Raw genomic sequence first — 24,005 nt, 5'->3', positions numbered from 1 at the left:
AGCCTGGCATAGAAAACGTCTGTCAAATTTTCTAGAACTTTCTCTGAGCCTCATTGAGCATGCTCAGCATCCATTATACCATACGTCCACATGGGGTCCCCTTATAATATAGACTTCAAGGATAAAATAAAAAAAGGAGAAGAAACCCACGTAGTAGAAATCCAACTCCACAGGGTGGCAGGTGGGTTTCATGAGGACTAACATCCAGCTGTCCTTGGAGAACACCTGTTACAGGTAAGCAACTCTGCTTTCTCCAAGGACAAGCAGGATGGTAGCCCTCACACATAAGTGAATCGCTAGCTACAGGTTGCTCCACAACAAAAAATGGGATCAATAAAATAACCAAACTAGGTGCCAACAGGCACGACAACTGGTTTTGTTGATAATGGGAGGGGGCAGCCTGAACACAAATAACGGCCCTTGGTGAGAACAGAGTTGGGTTCTACACCTCAAACATGTTCCAAAACACAGATTGGCCAAACCTACTCCTGCATCAGCCATCCCTATCCAAACAATAATTTCCTGTGAATGAGTGGAGATAACTCCATGCCGCAGCACTGAGGTTCTCCTCCATGGCAACTGCTTGCAAGTGGACTACAATGCTGCCATGGCTCAATCTGAATGAGCTTTGACATGGCCAAAAAGATACAGTTCTGCCTGGGCATAACAGAAGGAGATGTAGTCTGATAGCTAATTAGAAAGTGTCTGACAATGGCGATACCCAACTTATTTCTACCAAAATAAACAAAAAATTGGGTGGACTGTCTATGCGTTTCTGTCCACTTCAGATAGAAGGCTAAGGCTCTTTTGCAGTCTAAACTGTGCAGGGATTATTCACCTTGGTGCGAATGGGGCCTAGGAAAAATGTTGGCAGGATGATGGACTTGATAAGATGGAAGTCTGACACTACCTTCAGCAGGAACTTAGAATGTGATTGCAAGATCACCCTATCATGGAAAAACTTAGTGTAAGATAGATAAATCACTAAGGCCTACATGCTGTGTGTTGGGGAAGACTTTAGTGATAGGAGTATACTACCAACCACCTGGTCAAGATGGTGAGACGGACAGTGAAATGCTAAGGGAAATTAGGGAAGCTAACCAAATTGGTAGTGTGGTAATAATGGGAGACTTCAATTACCCCAATATTGACTGGGTAAATGTATCATTGGGACACGCTAGAGAGATAATGTTCCTGGATGGAATAAATGATAGCTTTATGGAGCAATTGGTTCAGGAACCGACAAGAGAGGGAGCAATTTTAGATCTAATTCTCAGTGGAGCACAGGACTTGGTGAGAGAGGTAACGGTGGTGGGGCCGCTTGGCAATAGTGATCATAATATGATAAAATTTGATTTAATTACTGGAAGAGGAACAGTGTGCAAATCCACGGCTCTCGTGCTAAACTTTCAAAAGGGAAACTTTGATAAAATGAGAAAAATTGTTAGAAAAAAACTGAAAGGAGCAGCTATAAAAGTAACAAATTTCCAAGAGGCATGGTCATTGTTAAAAAATACCATTCTAGAAACACAGTTCAGATGTATTCCACACATTAAGAAAGGTGGAAAGAAGGTAAAACAATTACCGGCATGGTTAAAAGGGGAGGTGAAAGAAGCTATTTTAGCCAAAAGATCTTCATTCAAAAATTGGAAGAAAGATCCAACAGAAGAAAATAGGATAAAGCATAAACGTTGGCAAGTTAAATGTAAGACATTGATAAGACAGGCTAAGAGAGAATTTGAAAAGAAGTTGGCCGTAGAGGCAAAAACTCACAGTAAAAACCTTTTAAAATATATCCGAAGCAGAAAGCCTGTGAGGGAGTCAGTTGGACCATTAGATGATCGAGGGGTTAAAGGGGCACTTAGAGAAGATAAGGCCATCGCGGAAAGATTAAATGATTTCTTTGCTTCGGTGTTTACTGAAGAGGATGTTGGGGAGGTACCCATGATGGAGAAGGTTTTCATGGGTAATGATTCAGGTGGACTGAATCAAATCACGGTGAACCTAGAAGTTGTGGTAGACCTGATTGACAAACTGAAGAGTAGTAAATCACCTGGACCAGATGGTATACACCCCAGAGTTCTGAAGGAACTAAAAAATGAAATTTCAGACATATTAGTAAAAATTTGTAACCTGTCATTAAAATCATCCATTGTACCTGAAGACTGGAGGATAGCAAATGTAACCCCAATTTTTAAAAAGGGCTCCAGGGGCGATCCGGGAAACTACAGACCAGTTAGCCTGACTTCAGTGCCAGGAAAAATAATGGAAAGTGTTCTAAACATCAAAATCACAGAACATAAAGAAAGACATGGTTTAATGGAACAAAGTCAGCATGGCTTTACCCAAGGCAAGTCTTGCCTCACAAATCGGCTTCACTTTTTTGAAGGAGTTAATAAACATGTGGATAAAGGTGAACCGGTAGATGTAGTATACTTGGATTTTCAGAAGGCATTTGACAAAGTTCGGCATGAGAGGCTTCTAGGAAAAGTAAAAAGTCATGGGATAGGTGGTGATGTCCTTTCGTGGATTGCAAACTGGCTAAAAGACAAGAAACAGAGACAGATTAAATGGTCAATTTTCTCAGCGGAAGGGAGTGGTCAGTGGAGTGCCTCAGGGGACCCTTACTTTTTAATATATTTATAAATGATCTGGAAAGAAATACGACGAGTGAGATAATCAAATTTGCAGATGACACAAAATTGTTCAGAGTAGTTAAATCACAAGCAGATTGTGATAAATTGCAGGAAGACCTTGTGAGACTGGAAAATTGGGCATCCAAATAGCAGATGAAATTTAATGTGGATAAGTGCAAGGTGATGCATATAGGGAAAAATAACCCATGCTATAATTACACAATGTTGGGTTCCATATTAGGTGCTACAACCCAAGAAAGAGATCTAGGCGTCATAGTGGATAACACATTGAAATCGTCGGTTCAGTGTGCTGCGGCAGTCAAAAAAGCAAACAGAATGTTGGGAATTATTAGAAAGGGAATGGTGAACAAAACGGAAAATGTCATAATGCCTCTGTATTGCTCCATGGTGAGACCGCAACTTGAATACTGTGTACAATTCTGGTCGCCGCATCTCAAAAAAGATATAATTGCAATGGAGAAGGTAGAGAGAAGGGCTACCAAAATGATAAGGGGAATGGAACAGCTCCCCTATGAGGAAAGACTAAAGAGGTTAGGACTTTTCAGCTTGGAGAAGAGACGGCTGAGGGGGGATATGATAGAGGTGTTTAAAATCATGAGAGGTCTAGAACGGGTAGATGTGAATAGGTTATTTACTCTTTCGGATAATAGAAAGACTAGGGGGCACTCCATGAAGTTAGCATGGGGCACATTTAAAACCAATCGGAGAAAGTTCTTTTTTACTCAACGCACAATTAAACTCTGGAATTTGTTGCCAGAGGATGTGGTTAGTGCAGTTAGTATAGCTGTGTTTAAAAAAGGATTGGATAAGTTCTTGGAGGAGAAGTCCATTACCTGCTATTAAGTTCACCTAGAGAATAGCCACTGTCATTAGCAACGGTAACATGGAATAGACTTAGTTTTAGGGTACTTGCCAGGTTCTTATGGCCTGGATTGGCCACTGTTGGAAACAGGATGCTGGGCTTGATGGACCCTTGGTCTGACCCAGTATGGCATATTCTTATGTTCTTATGTTCTTAAGTGACCACCACCAAAAATATGATCTTCCAGGTCAGGTACTTCAGGTCACAGGAGCACAGTGGCACAAAGGGAGCTTTCATCAGCTGAGCTAACACTACGTTGAAGACCCAAGACACAGCGGGAGACCATTGTGGAGGTTTCAACTAAAGCAGGCCCTGCATGAAACATGCAACTATAGGCTGTATAGAGATGGGTGTACCTTCTACACCATGGTGGTATGTGCCAATTGCACTCAGATGAACTCTAATAGAGTAGGTCTTCAAGCCAGCTTTCAATAGGTGTAGAAGGTAGTCAAGCAGTTTTTGTGTGGAGCAGGAGAAAGGATCTGGGGCCTTCTGTTCACACCACATGGAGAACCTCTTTCACTTCAGTACATAAACTATTCTAGTGGAAGGCTTTCTAGAAGCCATCAGGACTTGCAACACATCTTCCGAAAGATCAAGTGGTTGCAATATTAACCCCTGAACATCTAAGATGTGAGCGGCAGGGCCTGTAGGTTAGGATGTTGCAACCTGCCTCGATCCTGTATAATGACATCAGGGGAAGTCCCCAGACTGATTGGTTTCTGGATAGGCAACTCCTGCAGGAGAGGAAACCAGACCTGTCTCAGCCAATAAAGGGTTATAAGGATCATAGTCCCTTTGTCTTCGTGAAGCTTCAAGAGAGTCATTGCTACCAGTGGAACTGGAGAATATGTGTACAGAAGACCGTCACCCCAATGCCGGGTGAGAGCATCTGAAGCTGGTTTGCCGCATGTCCTGTATAGGGAGCAGAACTGAGGAACCTTCCTATTCCAAAGCACTGTGAAGAGATCCACATGTGAGCTTCCCCAGAGGTGGAAGATCTGATTCGTGACCCCTTGGTTCAGAGACCATTTGTGGTATCTGAATGCATGACTCAGTCTGTCCACTATTACATTCCCCATTCTGGCCAGGTACATATCCCTGAGCACCATGCCATGAGACAGGGCCCATGACCACATCTGGACCGCTTTCTGGCACAGGAGGTACAATCCCGAACCTCCCTATTTGTTGACATACCACATTGTCACTTGGTTGTCGGTTTGGATGAGGACAATTTTGTTGGATCATTGTGTATACCTGATCACCCAGAGCTCCAGGAAAATGATTTGATAGAGACCCTGAGTGCTGAGCCCATCTACATGAGCTCCTCCAATCCAGGGTGGAAGCATCCGTGATGAGGACCCCTTGGGTATGAAGACTTTGAAAGGAGATTACCATTACAGATCTGAAATTATTCGCCACAAGGTGACTCGTATGTAATCCTGTAGGTTCTGCATGACCTGATACCACTGCAACCTCAGGGTCCATTGAGCCTTTCACATGTATAAATGTGCCAAGGGAGTGACATAAACTGTTACAGTCATATGGCCCAACATCCTTGCCAAGCTGACACTTGTTGGCTCTGTTGAATCCCTGCCATGATGGTCATTAGGTTGATGGCCCTTTGCTAAGGCAGAAAGCCTTGGCCTGAGCTGTGTCTAGCATGGCTCCAATAAATTCCAATTGAGATGATGGACTGTGATGGGTCTTGGAGTTGTTGATGACAAATCCAAGTGTCTCCAACACTGGAATGCTCGAGCACATGGACCTGTTCACCCCCGCCCAAGAGGTGCTCTTGACTAGTCTATCATCCAGATATGGGAAAACATGAACTCCCGGTCTGTGAAGGTGTGCCGCTACCACAGCCAGGCATTTCATAAAGACACATGGGACTGACTCTAGCCCAAACAACAGCACATAATACTGGAAGTACTGTTATCCCACCACAAAATGGAGATACTTCTGGTGACTTGGGAAGATCTCAATGGGAGAGTACGCAACCTTCAGATCAAGGGAGCATAGCCAGTCCCCTTTTTCAAGAAGGGGATCAAGGTGTCCAGGGAAATCATCTTGAACTTTTCTTTTTTGATTAATTTGTTCAAGGCTCTTAGGTTTAGGATGGAATGGAGTCCTCCTGTTTTCTTTGGTATCAAGAAGTACAGGGAGTAAAATCCCTACCCTCTGTCCTGTTGGAATTGATTTGACCACTCTGGCCTTTAAGAGGGAGGAGAGCTCCATTAGTAGTGCCTCCTGATATGCTACTGGGTCCCAAAATGGGCTCAGGGGTAATTTGGCAGGTCATCCAATAGGTTCAATCAGTACCCTTGGCTTTTAATGGACAGAACTCACTGGTCTGAGGTTACAGTGGATCACTGGTTCATGAAGAACCTCAGCCTTCCCCCAACCGGCAGCAACATCAGCCTGGATATGGACAAATGGGTTATGCTCCCTATGATCCAGTCAAAACCCTGTCCCTGGAACTAAGGTATTGACTGGGGCTTCTGAGCTTTTTGCTGCCTGGGATGGCCGTGAGAGCCCTGGTGTTGCAACGTGAGCGAGAGGGCGGAGGATAGTACCTCCTTGGGTGAAAAAAGGACTTCCTCAGCCCTGATCTCACCAACCTCCTAGATGAGGAGTGCTGATGGAGATCTCATGAAGGGTCACATGGTAATCCAGGATTTGGGCCACTGTGATCATGACCTTATCTCCAAAGAGATTCTCTCCAGAGCACAACACATCAGTGAGTCGCTCCTTCAATTCCAGTCTGAGATCCGAGGCCAGCAGCTATGCAAGTCTGAGGGTGACAATTCCTGCTTCAGAGACTCTCGATGCCATTTTGAAAACATCATATGTCAAGTGGACCTTGTGTTGTCCACACTCCAGGCCCTTATGCACCAGTGACAGAAGTGTGTCTTGCTACTGTTGAGGCAGTTGCTCGCACCATCCTGCACCTGCTTCTAGATGTCCCATGTATACTGGCCCTTTGAACACATTCCTCCCAAGAGCATTCATTGGGTGCCCTGAAGAATGGGTCTGAGAGCACTTGGCCTTCTTAAGAGTGGATTCAACTACCACCAATTTGTGGGGTTGCTGATGCTTGCTGAATCTGAGAGCCTTCTGGACAAGATAAACTGCATCCACCTTCCTGTTCATGGGAGGCACTGTGAGGGAGTGTTCCCATATCCTCAACAGTAGCTCCACAAGGATCTTGTGTACTGGAACTTCCACTACCTCTTTGGGATGCTCCATGAATTGGAAGATATTGAGCATTCTGTGTGTGGTATCCTCTTCAGTCATTAAATGAAAGGGGATGGCTTTTGCCATCAATCTGACAAAACCTGTGACGGAGAGGTCCTCTGGTGGGGACTTTCTTCATTCCTATGGAGGATATGGATCTGAGGGGAGACAATCTGAAACATCATCAGACACCATAGATGAGTTATCCCCCCAGGGGTCATAGGTACCCTCATCCCCACTGTCATAGACCGGGGATGGGGCCCTGGCATCCCTTACAGCCAATGGCATCGACAGAACCAGTGACCCCCCACTGATGTCAATGGCATAGTGTCCATCGGCGTGGCTCCGAGGTCCCTTGATGCTAATGCCTCCGATGCTGATGTTGATGTCTCAGTCTTCTCTGGCCTGAAGAGGCACTCCATCTTATTGAGCTGGATTTTACATCCCTTCGGGGTCATCTTGAAGGCATTCGATACAACCCCAAATGACATGCTATGCCACAAGGCAGAGGACCCATGGGGGCCCATGATAGATGTGGTCCTTGTGCACTGTTAGCATCGCTTAAATCCTGAAATGGATGTGAGTCATGAAATAAAAGGCACACGACATTGAAATCTATGGTGGCAGCCGTCGATAGCTGTTGGGCACCGAGCAAAGAAACTTACCAATCACTGTTGAAAATCCTATGCAAGTTGCTAACAGGAGAACCAGGGTGGGGGGACCCCACCTCAACCACGCAAGGCAATGAAGAGAAATATCGCAAAAACAAAGTTTTCTAAAAATAGGCCAAAGTAAGCCCAAAAGGTTGTAAGAAAAGTGAGGCTTTCACCCAACTGCAAAACAACAGGCTCTGCAGAAAAGAAGAGACTAAAGAGGACTCTGCATGGACAAATGGTATAATGCATGCTGAGCATGACCAGTGAGGCTCAGTCAAAGTTCTAGAAACTTTGACATAAGTTTCTATGTCGGGCTCCATCCGATGATGTCACCCATGTGTAAGGACTACCATCCTGCTGGTCCTTGGAAAATTCATGCTTAATCTTGTCAGTCTTTTCATGGAAGAAGTCAGCCATAGTCCAGGCAGAGATGAAAAGGAAATGGTAGGAGGAAGCAGTTCGAGGAGAGAGGTGAATGTGGCAAAGATATTGCAGGGGTTGACAGCAAGGATCTTTGTCAGATGGGCATAATAATCTTTTTTGGCTAGTGTTATAACATACAAAAAGAAGATGTATATGAATTTGAAATGTATAAAGCTAGCATGGGAATGGGACTTCAGCCAGAGACATTCAGCAGATCTGATGAAGGAATATAGGAAGCAAACTCTGGAAGTGTGACAAGGCTGGAGTTTGGTTTTAAAGGATGAGAAAGGGATAGAACAAGAGTATACAAAGCAGAAGAGTCAAATAAGAAGAAATTGCCTCATCAACAGGCTGACAAGGTTGTAGAGAAGAGGAGGGATAAGACAGCACTGGAGACGAGGAAGGGGTCAATAGCATGAATATTCCAAAAGGAGTTAGTGGTGATTGAACGAGACAGCAGGGAAGGATGGTTAAGTTTGATAATTATCAGATGATGGTCAAAGAGGGGAAGAACTAAGGTGGAGAAGCCTGAGAGAGTGCAGTTGGAATAAAGGCCTAGGTCAGGGAAGTGTCCATGCTAGTGAGTGGGAGCAGTAGAACCTAATTTGAGGTTGAAGGAGGAGGTTAAGCTAACCAACTATGTGATCCTAAATATATACAAAAAAATCTCACATTGATAATAAGTATATTACTTCTCTCCTCCCTTTTTCCTTTTGCTTTTTTTCCCCCAAGGTATTTCTGGATGGCATTTGAGAAAATGTTAATCAATGCATTTTTATAAATGTGAGTTCTTCTGTATGTATGAAGATTATTTTGTGAATAATCTTCGGCATATATTTTTGAATTAGTAAACACCTTTTTGAGAAACTGACTGGCTTATTTTTTTACTTAGGACTGTTGGCTGCTTTTGTGATGTTTAGTCTACTAACTATGAGCATCCAGCTTTTAACTATAATATCTTTATTTGGAAGTGTCACAGGACTTTAGTTTACAAAGAATCAGATGCAATCAATTATAGCATGCATATTAAGGCCCTCTTTTGCATACTAAAATCAGTGTGCTTTAAGGGAAAGGCTTATCATACATGTTAAAATAGTCAGAGAAGATAGCATGAGCATGCAAAAATTTGTGAGCCTGTATATGCAAATAAAGAATGTCATATGGAAGAGGGTTTACTGAGTGCTCAAACCTTTTATAATATTTATTGAGCACTCAGTAAGCAGCTGCTAGTTAACACCTGCTAGGACCTGGAGTTAACAAACTATCATGCACAATAAGGCCCAAAATTCAAACTGCTAACTGAAACAAATGGTCTGGATAATAGTAAGAATTTCCTCCCTACTGCAGTGGGAAGAAGCCCTGCGCAGGTCAATCCCTTCCCTTCCTTTTTGGGAACAACTACCCCAAAAGAAAGGGAATACAAAGGCTAGGGGGTACTCCATAAAGTTAGCAAGTAGCTCATTTAAAACAAATTGGAGAAACTGTATTTCTTCACGGAGAGGGTGGTGGATGCCTGGAACGTCCTTCCGAAGGAAGTGGTGAAGACCAAATCTGTGAAGGACTTCAAAGGGGTGTGGGATAAATACTAGGGATCCATAAAGTCTATGGATGTGAATGAAGAGAAGAGGCATGGGGGTAGCTTGCGGGAATGACATCTACTACCTGGAGAATAATACCCTTATTCAATAAACATTCTCACTGTCAATGCAACTCCAGCATTGCTCTATGCTTCAACGGCAAGAGGAAATGTGGTAAAAAGGACTTGCATTCACAAAAAACCGGGGAGTAGCTTGTTTTTTGCGGTGGTTACTGCCCCAAACCAAATAAGTCTGATACTTCACTTTCAATGCATATCCAGCATAGCTCTCTGCTTCAACGGCAGGGGGGAAAGAGGAAAAGAGGATTTATATTCAGGCAACAACCAACAAGGACTGAATTACATAGTCTGGGTAAACAAATAATTATGGGTGTAGCTTGCTTGTTACGGTGGTTACTACCCTGAATCAATTAAGCCTGATACTTCACTTGGAATACATATCCAGCGCAACTCACTGCTTCAACGGTTGGGGGGAATAAAGAAAAGAGGAATTATATTCAAGCAACAACCAACAAGGACTGAATAGCACAGGCTGGGTAAACAAATAAGCATGGGTGTAGCTTGCTTATTGCAGCAGTTACTACCCCTAACCAATTAAGCTAGATACTTCACTTAGATGCAGCTCCGGCACTGCTCTCTACATCAGTGGCGGGGGTGGAAGGTAACTAGAACCAAAAAGTTACTAATAAGGGCCAAGAGTAACAGATAAGTATGAGAAAAAAAAATGTGAAAGCTTGCTGGGCAGACTGGATGGGCCGTTTGGTCTTCTTCTGCTGTCATTTCTATGTTTCTATGTTATCTGGATATCTTTAAATACCCGCTCCAGGTGGCTCCAACACTGCATTTGATAGATAGCACTGAAAGTGTAAACTGTACTCAGGTGTAGGCCCGATTGAAAGCAATGATTGGTAGAGATGTGGTTCGGTTTTCGCCCTATTTAGGAAATTGAACAAAATTTCCTAATTCGTTGTTGTTTCGGAGCCTCCGAAACACGACATAAACGGCGTTGTTTCGGAGGCCCCGAAACCGGAAACGAAATTTCCCCCCCGAAATTCGGGGGAAAATTTGTTTTCGGGTTTGCCTGGGGAGAGGGCAAAAATTATTTTTTTTTTATTAAAAACCACCCCAAACCACCCCAAATTTAAATTAATTATAATACACCACCCCCCGATCCCTCCCCAAGACTTACGAAGATCCCTGGTGGTCCAGCGGAGTCCCGGCTTCCATTTGCCATGCCCTCCGTGCCCTAGTTCGTGCCAGTGCAAGCCGCGCGCCAAAATGGTGCCGAATAGCCCGAACGACCATGTCACAGGGGCTTTCGGCGCTATTGGTCAGCCCCTGTCACATGGCCATCGGCGCCATCTTGTGCTCCTATCATGTGACAGGAGCTGACCAATGGCGCCGAAAGCCTCTGTGACATAGTATGGGCAAAGGCTATCGGCGCCATTTTGGTTACTGGCAGCCGAAAACGAAATCACTCTCCGACCCTTGCTGGACCCCCAGGGATTATTGGCAAGCCTTGGGGGGGTCAGGAGGGGGCTTCTGACCCCCCCAAGGCTTGCCAATAATCCCTGGGGGTCCAGCAAGGGTCGGAGAGCGATTTCGTTTTCGGCTGCCAGTAACCAAAATGGCGCCGATAGCCTTTGCCCATACTATGTCACAGAGGCTTTCGGCGCCATTGGTCAGCTCCTGTCACATGATAGGAGCACAAGATGGCGCCGATGGCCATGTGACAGGGGCTGACCAATAGCGCCGAAAGCCCCTGTGACATGGTCGTTTGGGCTATTCGGCACCATTTTGGCGCGCGGCTTGCACTGGCACGGACTAGGGCACGGAGGGAAAATGGAAGCTGGGACTCCGCTGGACCACCAGGGATCTTCGTAAGTCTTGGGGAGGGATCGGGATGGGGGGGGGGGGGTTGTATGTACTAAAAATGTTTGGAAACGTGTTTAAATGCTTGGGGTGGGTTTTTTTTTAGCTTCGTTTCCCGGTTCGTTTTTCGGTCCGGTTTCGGGTTTCTCGTTTCGTTTTCGGACAAACGACCCGAAAACGAAACGTGAACACCCGAATTATACCACGAAGTATTCGAACCGAAAAACGACCCGGCAGAACAAAACGAAGCACATCTCTATGACTTGGCCCTTATTCATTGCGTTTTCCAAATTCAGTTAAAATAAATGCATATCTCTATTAAGGTATACTGACACTTTGCTTCGCTTTTTCATGTTTCAGTTTGAGCTTTGATCTTTGCTACCTTTAACTTCATTGTCTGTTTGCTTCTTTCCCACTATAGTTTTGCAATCTTCTTTGAGATCTTTACAGTATTTTTTACCTGTCTTTTCCACCATTGTCATATTCTTTGGTTTGGTCTCCTGTATGCTAGGTATTGCCTTTGCTTTTCCCACTTTCTTTGCTTCTGCGTCAGTTATCGTGACTCTCTTGGTCGCCATTTCCAGTTTACTCCTACGTTTAACTTGTGCTTTTGCCTTTTGTTCTGTTTTAGGAGCTTTAACTGTCTTCTCTTCTGTAAATAAAAAAATATATAGATAAGTACAAAAGATATATAAATAGTATTATTTAATTTAAACTGTTACTCCATGGGGGCCTATGTAATAAAGCTTGGCAGATGTTAAAGTAGTTTAGCATCCCTAAAATTAGTGTGCTATGCAGGAGGACCTTCATGTGCACACCAAACCAGTCCAAAAGACATTATCCTGTGCACATTAAAATGAAGTTGTAAATGAAGGAACATCCTATGTAAATAAGTCTTTAGCATGACTATTATAAACAGCAGGGCATGTTCTCCTTCACTTTGTTCACCCCTCCACCATCTACTCACTAAAGCCAAAAAATTTAAACATTTGCCTCAAACAAAGTTGTTCACATTTTATCATGTATGCTAATGAAAGGGCTCAGCTACTTGTACACACCATAATATAGATCACAATGTAAACGCTTTTACTGCTTCTAATAAAGGGTCGTGCCACAAAGTACCATCAAATAGCATGTTTTTGATGATTATTACTGTTGGCCTTAATGACCTTTTGGCTTGGGGTGGCCTATACTAGTTTAGTAAAAGTTGCTAAATTTATCAGCTGAGAACAGTTGATGGCCTTTTTGCTCTATATTAAAGTATTATTGAATATGATAGTTTAAGTTGGGTAGACAGGACCAACTCTTCTCCTAGCACCCACCCTCTCACAATCCACCACAATAAGACACATACAGCAATTGGGGATCAAACAGGCCGCAGCTTTATTGTAAAACAATCAGGTGCCCGAGCTTGAGTAAGTAACATAGGCCATATTATGCACCCGCCACCCATCAGCAAGCTGCACAGCTCCTGGTCCGTCAACCCTGTGCCAATATAGCATTGGCCATTTTCATCCACAACCCCTGCCACCACCCAGCAAGGAGTCGTGAAAATGAGCCCCCGCCCCCTGCCAGCAAGGAGCGTCACACAGGACAACTGCACCCAATTGTCCTGCCCGAAGTTCAGACCTGACACCTGTCAGGTCTTCACACCATGTAAGACCACACTGAATCGTGATTGGTTCGGGCAACCCACCCTCCCCCCCCAGCTGCGACAACACAGCCCCCGGAAACCCAACAAACCAAACACAATAACAAAATGAGGGTGGGTGAGTGGGTAGCGGCTAAGGAGAGCAACGGCAGGCAACTGAAGCTGACCGTTGCTCCCCCGTATACACCCCCTGAGGCCCCCTCCCCTTAGCAACCTCTGAGCCCGAGGGAACCAATAGGTTCCCAGCTTTCTCCCCTTAGGTTTGAAATTCAAACCTCGCCTCTCATCCAGCCAATAGGCTGGCACACTGTGTGTTGAAGCCTGCCTTCCGCACTCAGCAACCCACCCCTCCCCCTCTGGTGCTGGCACGAATCATGCCCGACACCCACATTTCGCCGGGCACCCTGATATTCTATCAGGGTGCCCTTCTTAACACCCTGCCAACTAACCAAACTGGGGTACTATAATGTAGCAGCCATTGTCAAAACATGAGGATTAAACTTTCTGCTAAAAAAACCCAAAAAAACAAACATCCTCAGCATGATCACACTGACTATTGTATTTTTAGATTAATGTGCAAGGTAATTGTGAATACACTATTGGTGAATGCTTTACTATGTATTGTTACTTGGCATTTTACCGTGTATGTTAAATTCATACATGCATATTAAAAAATGTTAGCAAGAAATTTATTGCACAGGCCCTATTATGTTTCCAAATTTGCCAAGAAGTATTAATATTTTCCATTGAAAACTCTGGATAGCATGTGATCAAATCAGATATCAATCAAACCAGGAACCTCTCAAACCTTACAGGAATTAATACATCCAAATTTTGGGCATAGAAAAATGTGCAACATCAAAACTGTGCTGTGACTTGAGGTCCTATGTATATCAATGAAAATGCTTAAAAAGATTTAAATTTAGATGTATTAAAATGCTCAAATCAGCCCCTTTTCAGATTGACCACGTCTCTGAGATATTATCTGCCTTGTTAAAATAAACAGGAACATCATTTTTCCTTTTCAGGGATGCAGCCACCTTTGCAATTGGGCAGAGGAAATATATTGATCATGTTCAGACTGTGATGTCAGCTTAAACTAATGGCATGAAGCAAAAAATTTGTGTCCACAATTCAATCATCACATTCTCATGTGAACTATTGGAAAAACATATATATGCTCCATTAATGATAAAACAGAGTAATTGAAAAGAAAAATACAAATTTATATTATATGGTAAAAATGCTTTTATATTTATAAAAAAGTAACAGAGAAATTTATATTTTAGTAATGGAAGTCTCATATGGCTGTAGAAAAAATAAATTATTAAATTCTGCCTCGTCTCCCTCACACACTTTGCCTTATTCCATTATGAGCAGAATTGTATATCAAGGAGTAGTATTCTTTTTGCAATAGGTATGTGTAGGCCCAAAATTTCCATATTATTTTATTTTGGTTTTTTATTTTGGGGGGGTGGAATTGGTTCATTTAATGTTTTTTGGGTTTTTTTTTATTTTGTTTGGTTTGGTTTGTTTACTGAACCGGACCAAATCCATTAAACCCCTATAAAAAAAAATCCAAAACAACAACAACAACAAAGAACTAAAACGGTCCTCCTTAAGGCCTTCCAGCCTATTCCTGTCCCCAAGAAAGCCAACCAGGGCCTCCCCGGCTCTCTTTGACCCCACTCCTGACCCCTCTCTTGCCCCACAAAAGAAAACTTGTGGTATGGGTGAAGTAACTTGCCCAAGGTCACAAGGAATGGCAATAGTATTTGAACTTTGGCTTCCCTTGTTTGCAGCCCAATGCTCTTAACCACTCAGTTTTTGGGCCTGTTATTTTTTTGTTCTCAGTCTTCGGTGTCCGCACTAGGGGGCGCAGGAGAAATGTTTAATGGGGTGGGGGCGGCCTTTGGGTCTAGAAATAGAACTCCTCTATTCCCTATTGCCTGCCTCCCACCTCTCATACCCTCGCGGTATGAGAGATTGGTGAATGGTGGAAGTCTATGTGTGTGACACACTCTCTGTTAGTGCTGATTCAAGGGTATTAGATGCCCTAAACAAACCTTACAGCCTTTCATTCCCCCTTCCCTCCCCTCCCCACATAATTAAAACTTATGCATTCTTTTCTTTTATAAAATGTATTAACTTCCCCAACCTAAAAAGGAAGATAGACATTCAAAGTACAATCTTCTGAAGTAAAAATATCACTTATAACAACATATTTTAAATAGGCATACACTGCAAAAAAACCACAATTTCAGTAATAATAGTTTAATAGACTTAAAAAGCTACCTTTCACATAGTATTCATGGCGGTTTACTAGATCCCATATGGTCCACAGAAAGCCAGGGATAAACTGAACTACAATTCCAATATAGTAAGTCTTCCAAATCATAACTGCCAGCACTCAACCTATGAAAAAGCCGTACTGCAAATATTACATCAGGCCCTAAACACCAATACACTTCCTACTGGAACAAAACACACTGGACTGCTATAGGCTCTGCCTCCTGCACAGAAATTTCCTGCTAGCAGAATTCCTCACCTGTGTCGCACACAAAGAACACAGACTGAAGCTCACCATATACAGAACAAGGGACTACAAATTAAAAATGTACAGGCAAAACCTGAAATGGAAGCCATGAGAAGCCAGACTCTGCAAGCAGTGCAACACTTGAAAAAGAAACAGAGATATAAGAGATGTACATTCCCAAAACTGATGTATTCCAATCATGAAGTTGAAAACTAAAATAATTATTTCCTCCCTTGCTGGTGTTTTATTTTTTTTTTAATTGCGCTGCTTTCCTTTTCATTTCTTCTCTCTCCTTCCCTACATGTCTCTGACATTGATTTTCCCTTTTATCTCTTTTCTGCTCTCACTCATAGTGCGATTTCACACCCCTTCTCTCTCACCTTCCAGTTCTCAATTTCCCCATTTTCCCCTCTCACTAAGGAATCTGTTTTCCATTTTCTACTCTCTCCTCCTTCACAGCCCATCTGTCCTCTCTCTCATCCTTTCTCCAGCCTTCCTAGTCCCCCCCCCCAAACACTGTCTCACTCCTTCCCCAGCCTATTTCCGCCTATGACTTTCCCCCAATCCCTAATCTTCCATTTCTACTGCCTTTACTTGGGATGTGCTACCATTTTTCAGTTCATTTTGAATGGTGCATATTCAATTTTCTAGTGCCTGCTAATTTTTGAGTGCGCACTACAACAAACAGAAGCAGAAAAAGGACATGGCAAAATCCCCCAAACAAAAAAAATGAGATTTTGCTGGCTGCACACCCATACTCTGTACACACCAGCTCGTTAATCTAAAACTACTTTCCTGTGCTTCGCTTCACCTCACCAGCCCCATAACCTTTCCTGTCAGTCATCCCTCACCTTTCTTTTACCTTCTACCCAGTCTCCCACTACTCCTCTGTCACCTGCTCCCTAGCCCCCCAGAGACAATCCCTTTCCTGTCTCTCACTCCCTTCACATTTCTCCACATCATCTCTAGACCGCTCGCCAACCTTCATGCCCCCCACCTCACTTCCCCCAGCCCATCCAGAACTCTTAGTCCCCACCCAATCACCAAGTTGTTGCTGTCCCCACTCCCCTGCTCAATTTCAGTCCCCGATCCCTACCTTCTCTCGCAACGCAGTCTCAAAGTTCTTGCCCTCTTCCCCACTCCTCATGCCAGCTCTCCCACCCTTTCCCTCAATCCCAGAGTTCCCTGTGATCTCCCCTATCTGCACCCATCCCTCCCCTCCCCTTTTTGAGTTAATCCTTAAGATTTGAGTTTTTTATGTTGTAGTTTGGATTTTGTTGTGCACGTTATGGGTGTCCTTCCCCCCCCCTCCCTCCCCTCCCTCCCCTCGCTCAGGAACAAAGCGAAGGGGTGAAGGGTCCCCTCCTCCCTGGTCCCAAAAGGGATCCCCCCCTTATTTTGGTCAGCGACCCCTCCCCCGCCCCATCCCCCGCACAGATGGCGGCAGATTACGGGCCCCCTACCCCGAGAGGTTGTTGCCCCCCCCCCACCTTGGTGAAGAAGAGATGGTTCTCCAAGACAGATAGGGAGTCAGCGCTGGATGCCACACTGTATGCCCACCCCCCTTCCCTCAGCGTTGGGACGGAAAGGACGAGTGTGGACTATAGGACGGCATTAGATGTGGCTGGTTGACCTGGCACCCCTGAGCAGGGTTGTGACACTGATCAAAGGTAAGTGAGAGAGGTGGGTATAGGCCACAAAATCACCTGTGACCTCTTTGTTTTAAGGCCCCCCCCTCCCCTCTCCTGTTTATTCTACTATTAGTCTCTGGTGCCTTCATTAGGGGGCGCTAGAGGAGTGTAATCTCCTTCTTGGTTTTCGTTTCTCCCCTATTTCTTTAAGGGGGTGGGGCGGCCGCCCCCTGCCCCCTTTCCACCGGTCTTAAAAATAGGCCCTACCTTCTCTCTCAACGCAGTCTCAAAGTTCTTGCCCTCTTCCCCACTCCTCATGCCAGCTCTCCCACCCTTTCCCCCAATCCCAGAGTTCCCTGTGGTCTCCCCTATCTGCTCCCCCCCTTCCCGAGTCTTGCACTTGTTGCTGCTCCCTCCCCTCCATGCTCATCTTGCCGCCAGCGCCTCTCCTCTCCCTCCTGTCGGTTCATGAACCTCGCCGGCAGCCAGGGGAGACACCCAGTTTGTGTGAGATCGGAGCATGCAGGAGGGAGGGGAGAGCAGAGAGCGCAGCCGCGGGGCATGGGCCCCTGTTGGTTGAGAATGAGACTGATCCAGTCAGTGGAGCCTCCTCACTCGGGGAATGGAGGGAGCTGAGCTTGCGAACTGATCTATAAGGAAGGGAAGCGGGCTGGCTGTTTCAGGTTAGTCCCGTGGAAGGGGAAAGAACCGCGGGCTAAATGGATGCAGCCGTGAGCTGGCCCTCAGTAGTGGCTGAGTGCCCAGTCGGTTGTGGAGAAAACGCTGGCTGCACTGCAGTCACTCTTTTTTGGCCGCTGGGACCTTCTTTTTGCTGGAAGTCTGCCTGAATGAAGGGTGAGGCGGCTGAGGCAAGATGGTTTCAGGAGGCAATTTTGCCACCTGAAGCGGCTGCCTCATTATAGAAACACCCATGTGCACACTCCTCAGAAAAATTGCAGAGCCAGAGAGGTTCTTGGCCCCCACTCACCCCTGCATGGATCCCCTGAGGTCTAAAGGGCAGAAGCAATGCCCACTCATTCTTGTCCTAGCTCACAATACAATTATAAATAGCACTGGCCACATTGAGGCTGGCACCAAAATGAGTTCTATTCAGTACCTGATTCAGGTGCAGCTTGTGCCATTATGTTGAACGGCCTAGGTTTTCTGGAGGACAGGTGGGGAAGGGCTCAGGAAGGCCTTGGCTGGATTTGGCTGGTGAGCTTTGCAATAAATTGTGGGTGTATTCCTACTTTGTCTCCTAATAGCTTATTTCAACTTGTAGCCCAGAGCTGGAGGACCCTCCTGGAAAAAGTGGGGATACATTATTTATAATTTGTTTGTTCTTGGTTACAGTGCCTGCGGGGTGGAGAGTCTGCTGTATACCAATTATGAGCGAGAGAAGTGTACTGCAGAGGTCACTATGGAGCAACCCAGTCACACATTACAATTATAGCGAACAAGCCAGGAAATTAACCAACAAGAGAGGGATTTAATTCTTAGTGGAGCGCAGGATTTCGTGAGAGAGGTAACGGTGGTGGGGCCACTTGGCAATAGTGATCATAACATGATCAAATTTAAACTAATAACTGGAAGGGGGACAATAAGTAAATCTACAGCTCTAACACTAAACTTTCAAAAGGAAAACTTTGATAAAATGAGGAAAATAGTTAGAAAAAAACTGAAAGGTGCAGCTGCAAAGGTTAAAAGTGTTCAACAAGCATGGACATTGCTTAAAAATACAATACTAGATGCGAGTCCAGATGTATTCCGCGCATAAAGAAAGGTGGAAGGAAGGCAAAATGATTACCGTCATGGTTAAAAGGTGAGGTGAAAGAGGCTATTTTAGCCAAAAAAGCATCCTTCAAAAACTGGAAGAAGGATCCATCTGAAGAAAATAGGATAAAATATAAGCATTGCCAAATTAAGTATAAAACATTGATAAGACAGGCGAAGAGAGAATTTGAAATGACGTTGGCCATAGAGGCAAAAACTCATAATAAAAACTTTTTAAAATATAACCAAAGCAAGAAACCTGTGAGGGAATCAGTTGGACCATTAGATGACAGAGGGGTTAAAGGGGCTCTTAGGGAAGATAAGGCCATTGCAGAAAGACTAAATGAATTTTTTGCTTCCGTGTTTACTAATGAGGATGTTGAGGAGATACCAGTTCTGGAGATGGTTTTCAAGGGTGATGAGTCAGACAAACTAAACCAAATCACTGTGAACCTGGAAGATGTAGAAGGCCAGATTGACAAACTAAAGAGTAGCAAATCACCTGGACCAGATGGTATGCATCCTAGGGTACTAAAGGAACTAAAAAATGAAATTTCTGATCTATTAGTTAAAATTTGTATTCTATCATTAAAATCATCTATTGTATCTGAAGACTGGAGGGTGGCCAATGTAACCCCAATATTTAAAAAGGGCTCCCTGGGTGATCCGGGTAACTATAGACCAGTGAGCCTGACATCAGTGCCAGGAAAAATAGTGGAAACTATTCTAAAGATCAAAATTGTAGAGCATATAGAAAGATATGATTTAATGGAACACAGTCAACATGGATTTACCCAAGGGAAGTCTTACCTAACAAATCTGCTCCATTTTTTTGAAGGGGTTAATAAACATGTGGATAAAGGTGAACCGGTAGATGTAGTGTATTTGGATTTTCAGAAGTCGTTTGACAAAGTCCCTCATGAGAGGCTTCTAAGAAAACTAAAAAGTCATGGGATAGGGGCAATATCCATTCATGGATTACAAACTGGTTAAAAGACAGGAAACAGAGAGAGTAGGATTAAATGGTCAATTTTCTCAAGCTATATATATAAATGATCTGGAAAGGAATACGATGAGTGAGGTTATCAAATTTGCAGATGATACAAAATTATTCAGAGTAGTTAAATCGCAAGCGGATTGTGATACATTACAGGAGGACCTTGCAAGACTGGAAGATTGGGCATCCAAATGGCAGATGAAATTTAATGAGGACAAGTAGGGATGTGCAGCAGGCACGGATATGTTCGATTTGGTATTCGTGTTAGTGGGGACCCAAATCCATTACATCCGTTTTTGGGGGACCCCGATTCATCCATTAGTTACATATGGTATTCGTTTCCCATTAAAGTTAAAAAAAAACCCATCCCAACCCTTTAAATTTAATTAACTACAACCCCCTACACTCCTGACCCCCCCAAGACTTGCCAGAAGTCCCTGCTGGTCCAGCGGGGGTACTTGAGCATTCTCCTGCACTCTGGCCGTCGGCTGCCGGTATTCAAAATGGTTCCGATAGCCTTTGCCCTTACTATGTCACAGGGGCTACAAGTGTCATTGGTTGGCCCCTGTCACATGGTAGGAGCACAAGATGGCGCCAGCTGTCCATTGCTCCTACCATGTGACAGGGGCCGACCAATGGCACCGGTAGCCTCTGTGACATAGTTGTACATTGCGGATTGCGCATTCTTTCAAAACGAATGCACATCCCTAAAGACAAGTGCAAGGTGTTGCACATAGGGAAAAATAACCCTTGCTGTACACACGTTAGGTTCCATATTAGGAACTACTACCCAGGAAAAAGATCTAGGCATCATAGTGGATAATACTTTAAAATCATCAGCTCAGTGTGCTGCAGCAGTCAAAAAAGCAAATAGAATGTTAGGAATTATTAGGAAGGGAATGGTGAATAAAACGGAAAAAATCATAATGCCTCTGAATCGCTCCATGGTGAGACAGCACCTTGAATACTGTGTACAATTCTGGTCGCCGCATCTCAAAAAAGATATATTGCGATGGAGAAGGTACAGAGAAGGGCAACCAGAATGATAAAGGGGATGGAACAGCTCCCCTATGAGGAAAGGCAGGAGACGATAGGGCTGTTCAGCTTGGAGAAGAGATGGCTGAGGGGGGATATGATAGAGGTCTTTAAGATCATGAGAGGTCTTGAATGAGTAGGTGTGAATTGGTTATTTACACTTTCAGATAATAGAAGGACTAGGGGGCATTCCATGAAGTAGCAAGTAGCACATTTAAAACTAATTGGAGAGAATTCTTTTTAACTCAATGTACAATTAAGCTCTGGAATTTGTTGCCAGAGGATGTGGTTAGTGCAGTTAGTGAGGCTGGGTTCAAAAAACATTTGGATAAGTTCTTGGAGGAGAAGTCCATTAATGGCTATTAATCAATTATACTTAGGGAATAGCCACTGCTATTAATTGCATCAGTAGCATAGGATCTTCTTGGTGTTTGTGTAATTGCCAGGTTCTTGTGGCCTGGTTTGGCCACTGTTGGAAACAGGATGCTGGGCTTCATGGACTCTTGGTCTGACCCAGAATGGCAATTTCTTATGTTCTTAATAGGAATCCAAGATTTTGAGATTAGGCTTTTTATTTGTGTTCCCTGCACTTATTCACCTTAAGCTTAGAATGGTATGTTCTCAAATATTGTTCAGGAAAGAAGGGAAAACTAATGAGCAATAACTGGAGAGACTACCGAGGAAGGAGATAAACATTATACCCATAAAATAAGAGAAGAAATACACAATTTATTATGCTCAAAATAATGTGGAGGCCAATAGTCATTAGACCATTTAATGGACAAGATTGCCGGCTAAGATTAGCCGGATAGCTTGTCCCATGTATTGATTGGGGATAAATGTCTCACTGAATAGAATTGCTTAATGTTATCAGACTAACCATGCTGAGATAACTTTAAATATAACCAGATAATTCTTTTGAATATTGCTGGTTATGTATAAAGTTATTTGACTATGGTTAGCTGTATAACTTTAGACTTAACCGGATATATTCAAAAAAGAATATATCCGATTATGTTCCAAAATTACAGCCTGTCCCCTGCCTTCCTCCCACCCGAGTTGCTAAGCCTCTAGGAGGCCAAACTCCCCCAAAACTGTGCATTTAATCTTAAAAAAAAAAGACATATTGGGGCAGTAGCATGGGATCTTCTTAGTGTTTGAGTAATTGCCAGGTTCTTGTGGCCTGGTTTGGCCTCTGTTGGAAACAGGATGATGGGCTTGATGGACCCTTGGTCTGACCCAGCATGGCAATATCTTATGTTCTTATGTTCTTAAGAACCAACACAAATGTTTGTGTCTGCATCCCTAATATTCTCAGCTATCAACCCTATAAAATGGGACCCACTCACAGCTTACCCTGTCACCATCCCCTCAACCTTTAGAAATGAGACTTGAGACCGATATATACATAGGATTTATGTGGGGGGGGGGGGGTTTCTGTAAATAAACCTTATATACTGGTTATGTATGAATTCTGTGTTATACTCTGGATGAAATGTTTGATGTTGGAATTTGTATGCAAGAAAGACATGAGTTGTGAGCCACTGAGTGGAAGCGTTATGTGTATTGTGGAAAGGTGGGGTATGAATGAATTATGCGTTCTTTAGGTTGAGTGACAGAGAAATTAATTTATATGGTGGTGCTATCAAGTTCTGTTAATCATACCTGCTAATTTAGTTGATCAGTATGATTATACCGTGTGTGCCTTGCTATTCACCGAGATCTGGGGATACATATTTCTATGAATATTTGCTGTGTGAGTGAACAGAAGAGAAGTTGACATGAAAATGGATTTGCATCTTTGTAGAAGCTGTGTTAACTGCAAGTGTGTGGTGTGACTGAAAGCAACAGCAAGAGAGGGAGATCAGTTGTGACTGCAAGACAAAACTGGCTTAGAACTGGATATGAGATATGGAGGTGAAAGTTATATAGAACAATGATGGCCAAAGTGTTGGGTTTTTTTAAGGTGAGCACTTGATCCTAATTTGTCAAAGCAGTGCTGGCTCTTTAAAATGGCTTTTTGCTTGGGAAAAAGCCTGAGAATTTTTTTTATATTACAATACAGTTAAAGATAATTGCCTGGACCCTCACTCACAGTAGCACTCACTGTATGGAAAACTTTCTGTAACACATATACAGACTCATATTCAGTGCATGTGTGATGAACTGTGTGCACTAGTGCTGATTGATCACACACACATACACACACACACACACACACACAAAGCTGTTAAACACTAAGGGGTAGATTTTCAAATTTTACGTGCGTTCTTCCATGTGTGCGAGCTGCTCGGCTCGCATGCATGGATGCACAATTTTATAACATACGTTTGCTGGCGCGTGCATGTTATAAAATGCCAGGTCAGCGCGCGCAAGTGGGGGTCAAATTTAGCAAATACTCGCAGCTACGCATTGGGGCCTTCCCCAGTTCCCTACCCCCTAGCCTAACCTCCCTTCCCCTTCCCCTATCCTGCCCTCCCCCTATCCCTACCCCAAACTTTCTTATTTTACCTTTAGCTCCTGCCTCGGAGCAGGAGGCAAGTTGCGTGTGCCGGCACAGTGGCAAATGGCCACTGTGCGGGGCACCTCTAGCCTCGTCCAGCTCCCCAGACCACCCCTTTTTCAAGCCTCAGGATTTACATGCGTTCCGGGGTTTATGCGCATGGCCGGGCCATTTGAAAATTGGCCTGGCGCGCAAAAGGCCCAGCCACGCGTCTAAACCCCGAGATTTGAAAATCTACCCCTAACAGACTAAAAAGACTGGCAGCCTGGTAAGACTTTTTTCTTCAGTATCTGAGTGTACACTGCTCACTTCACTGGCATCTAGATAGACAGAGACAAAAAACTCTCTAGCACTGCTACAGCTGGAATCTCCACACTGTGTCCCACCCTGACTTTTCTCCATTGAAGAGAAAAATCAGTCATTAGCATTCTCTGCCTCTCTTTCCGGCACAGTGAGTGAGACCAATGAAGCACAGGGAAGATTAGAAGCAGCCTTTTACCAGGGCCAAATCCAAAAGATACGTTTTGTTTTTTTTTCCATTTTATTTTTAATGAATTTTGAACACAATAACACTA

At 43.9% G+C, this 24,005-nt stretch overlaps 1 protein-coding gene across 1 annotated transcript in view; it reads right to left on the bottom strand.

Moving 5' to 3' along the window:
* Positions 1–24,005, bottom strand: part of LOC115088647 (neurofilament heavy polypeptide-like) — a 611,587-nt gene that overhangs the window by 527,968 nt on the left and 59,614 nt on the right. Inside the window, exon 9 of the mRNA XM_029596909.1 lies at positions 11,765–11,956. Coding sequence (XP_029452769.1) covers positions 11,765–11,956 — 192 coding nt within the window. The remainder of the gene's footprint in view (positions 1–11,764; positions 11,957–24,005) is intronic.

This window comes from Rhinatrema bivittatum, chromosome 3, assembly GCF_901001135.1.
Source record: "Rhinatrema bivittatum chromosome 3, aRhiBiv1.1, whole genome shotgun sequence".
NCBI classification, from domain to species: domain Eukaryota; kingdom Metazoa; phylum Chordata; class Amphibia; order Gymnophiona; family Rhinatrematidae; genus Rhinatrema; species Rhinatrema bivittatum.
The sequence above is the reverse complement of the archived record's forward strand: the minus strand, read 5'-3'. Positions and strand labels throughout refer to the sequence as shown.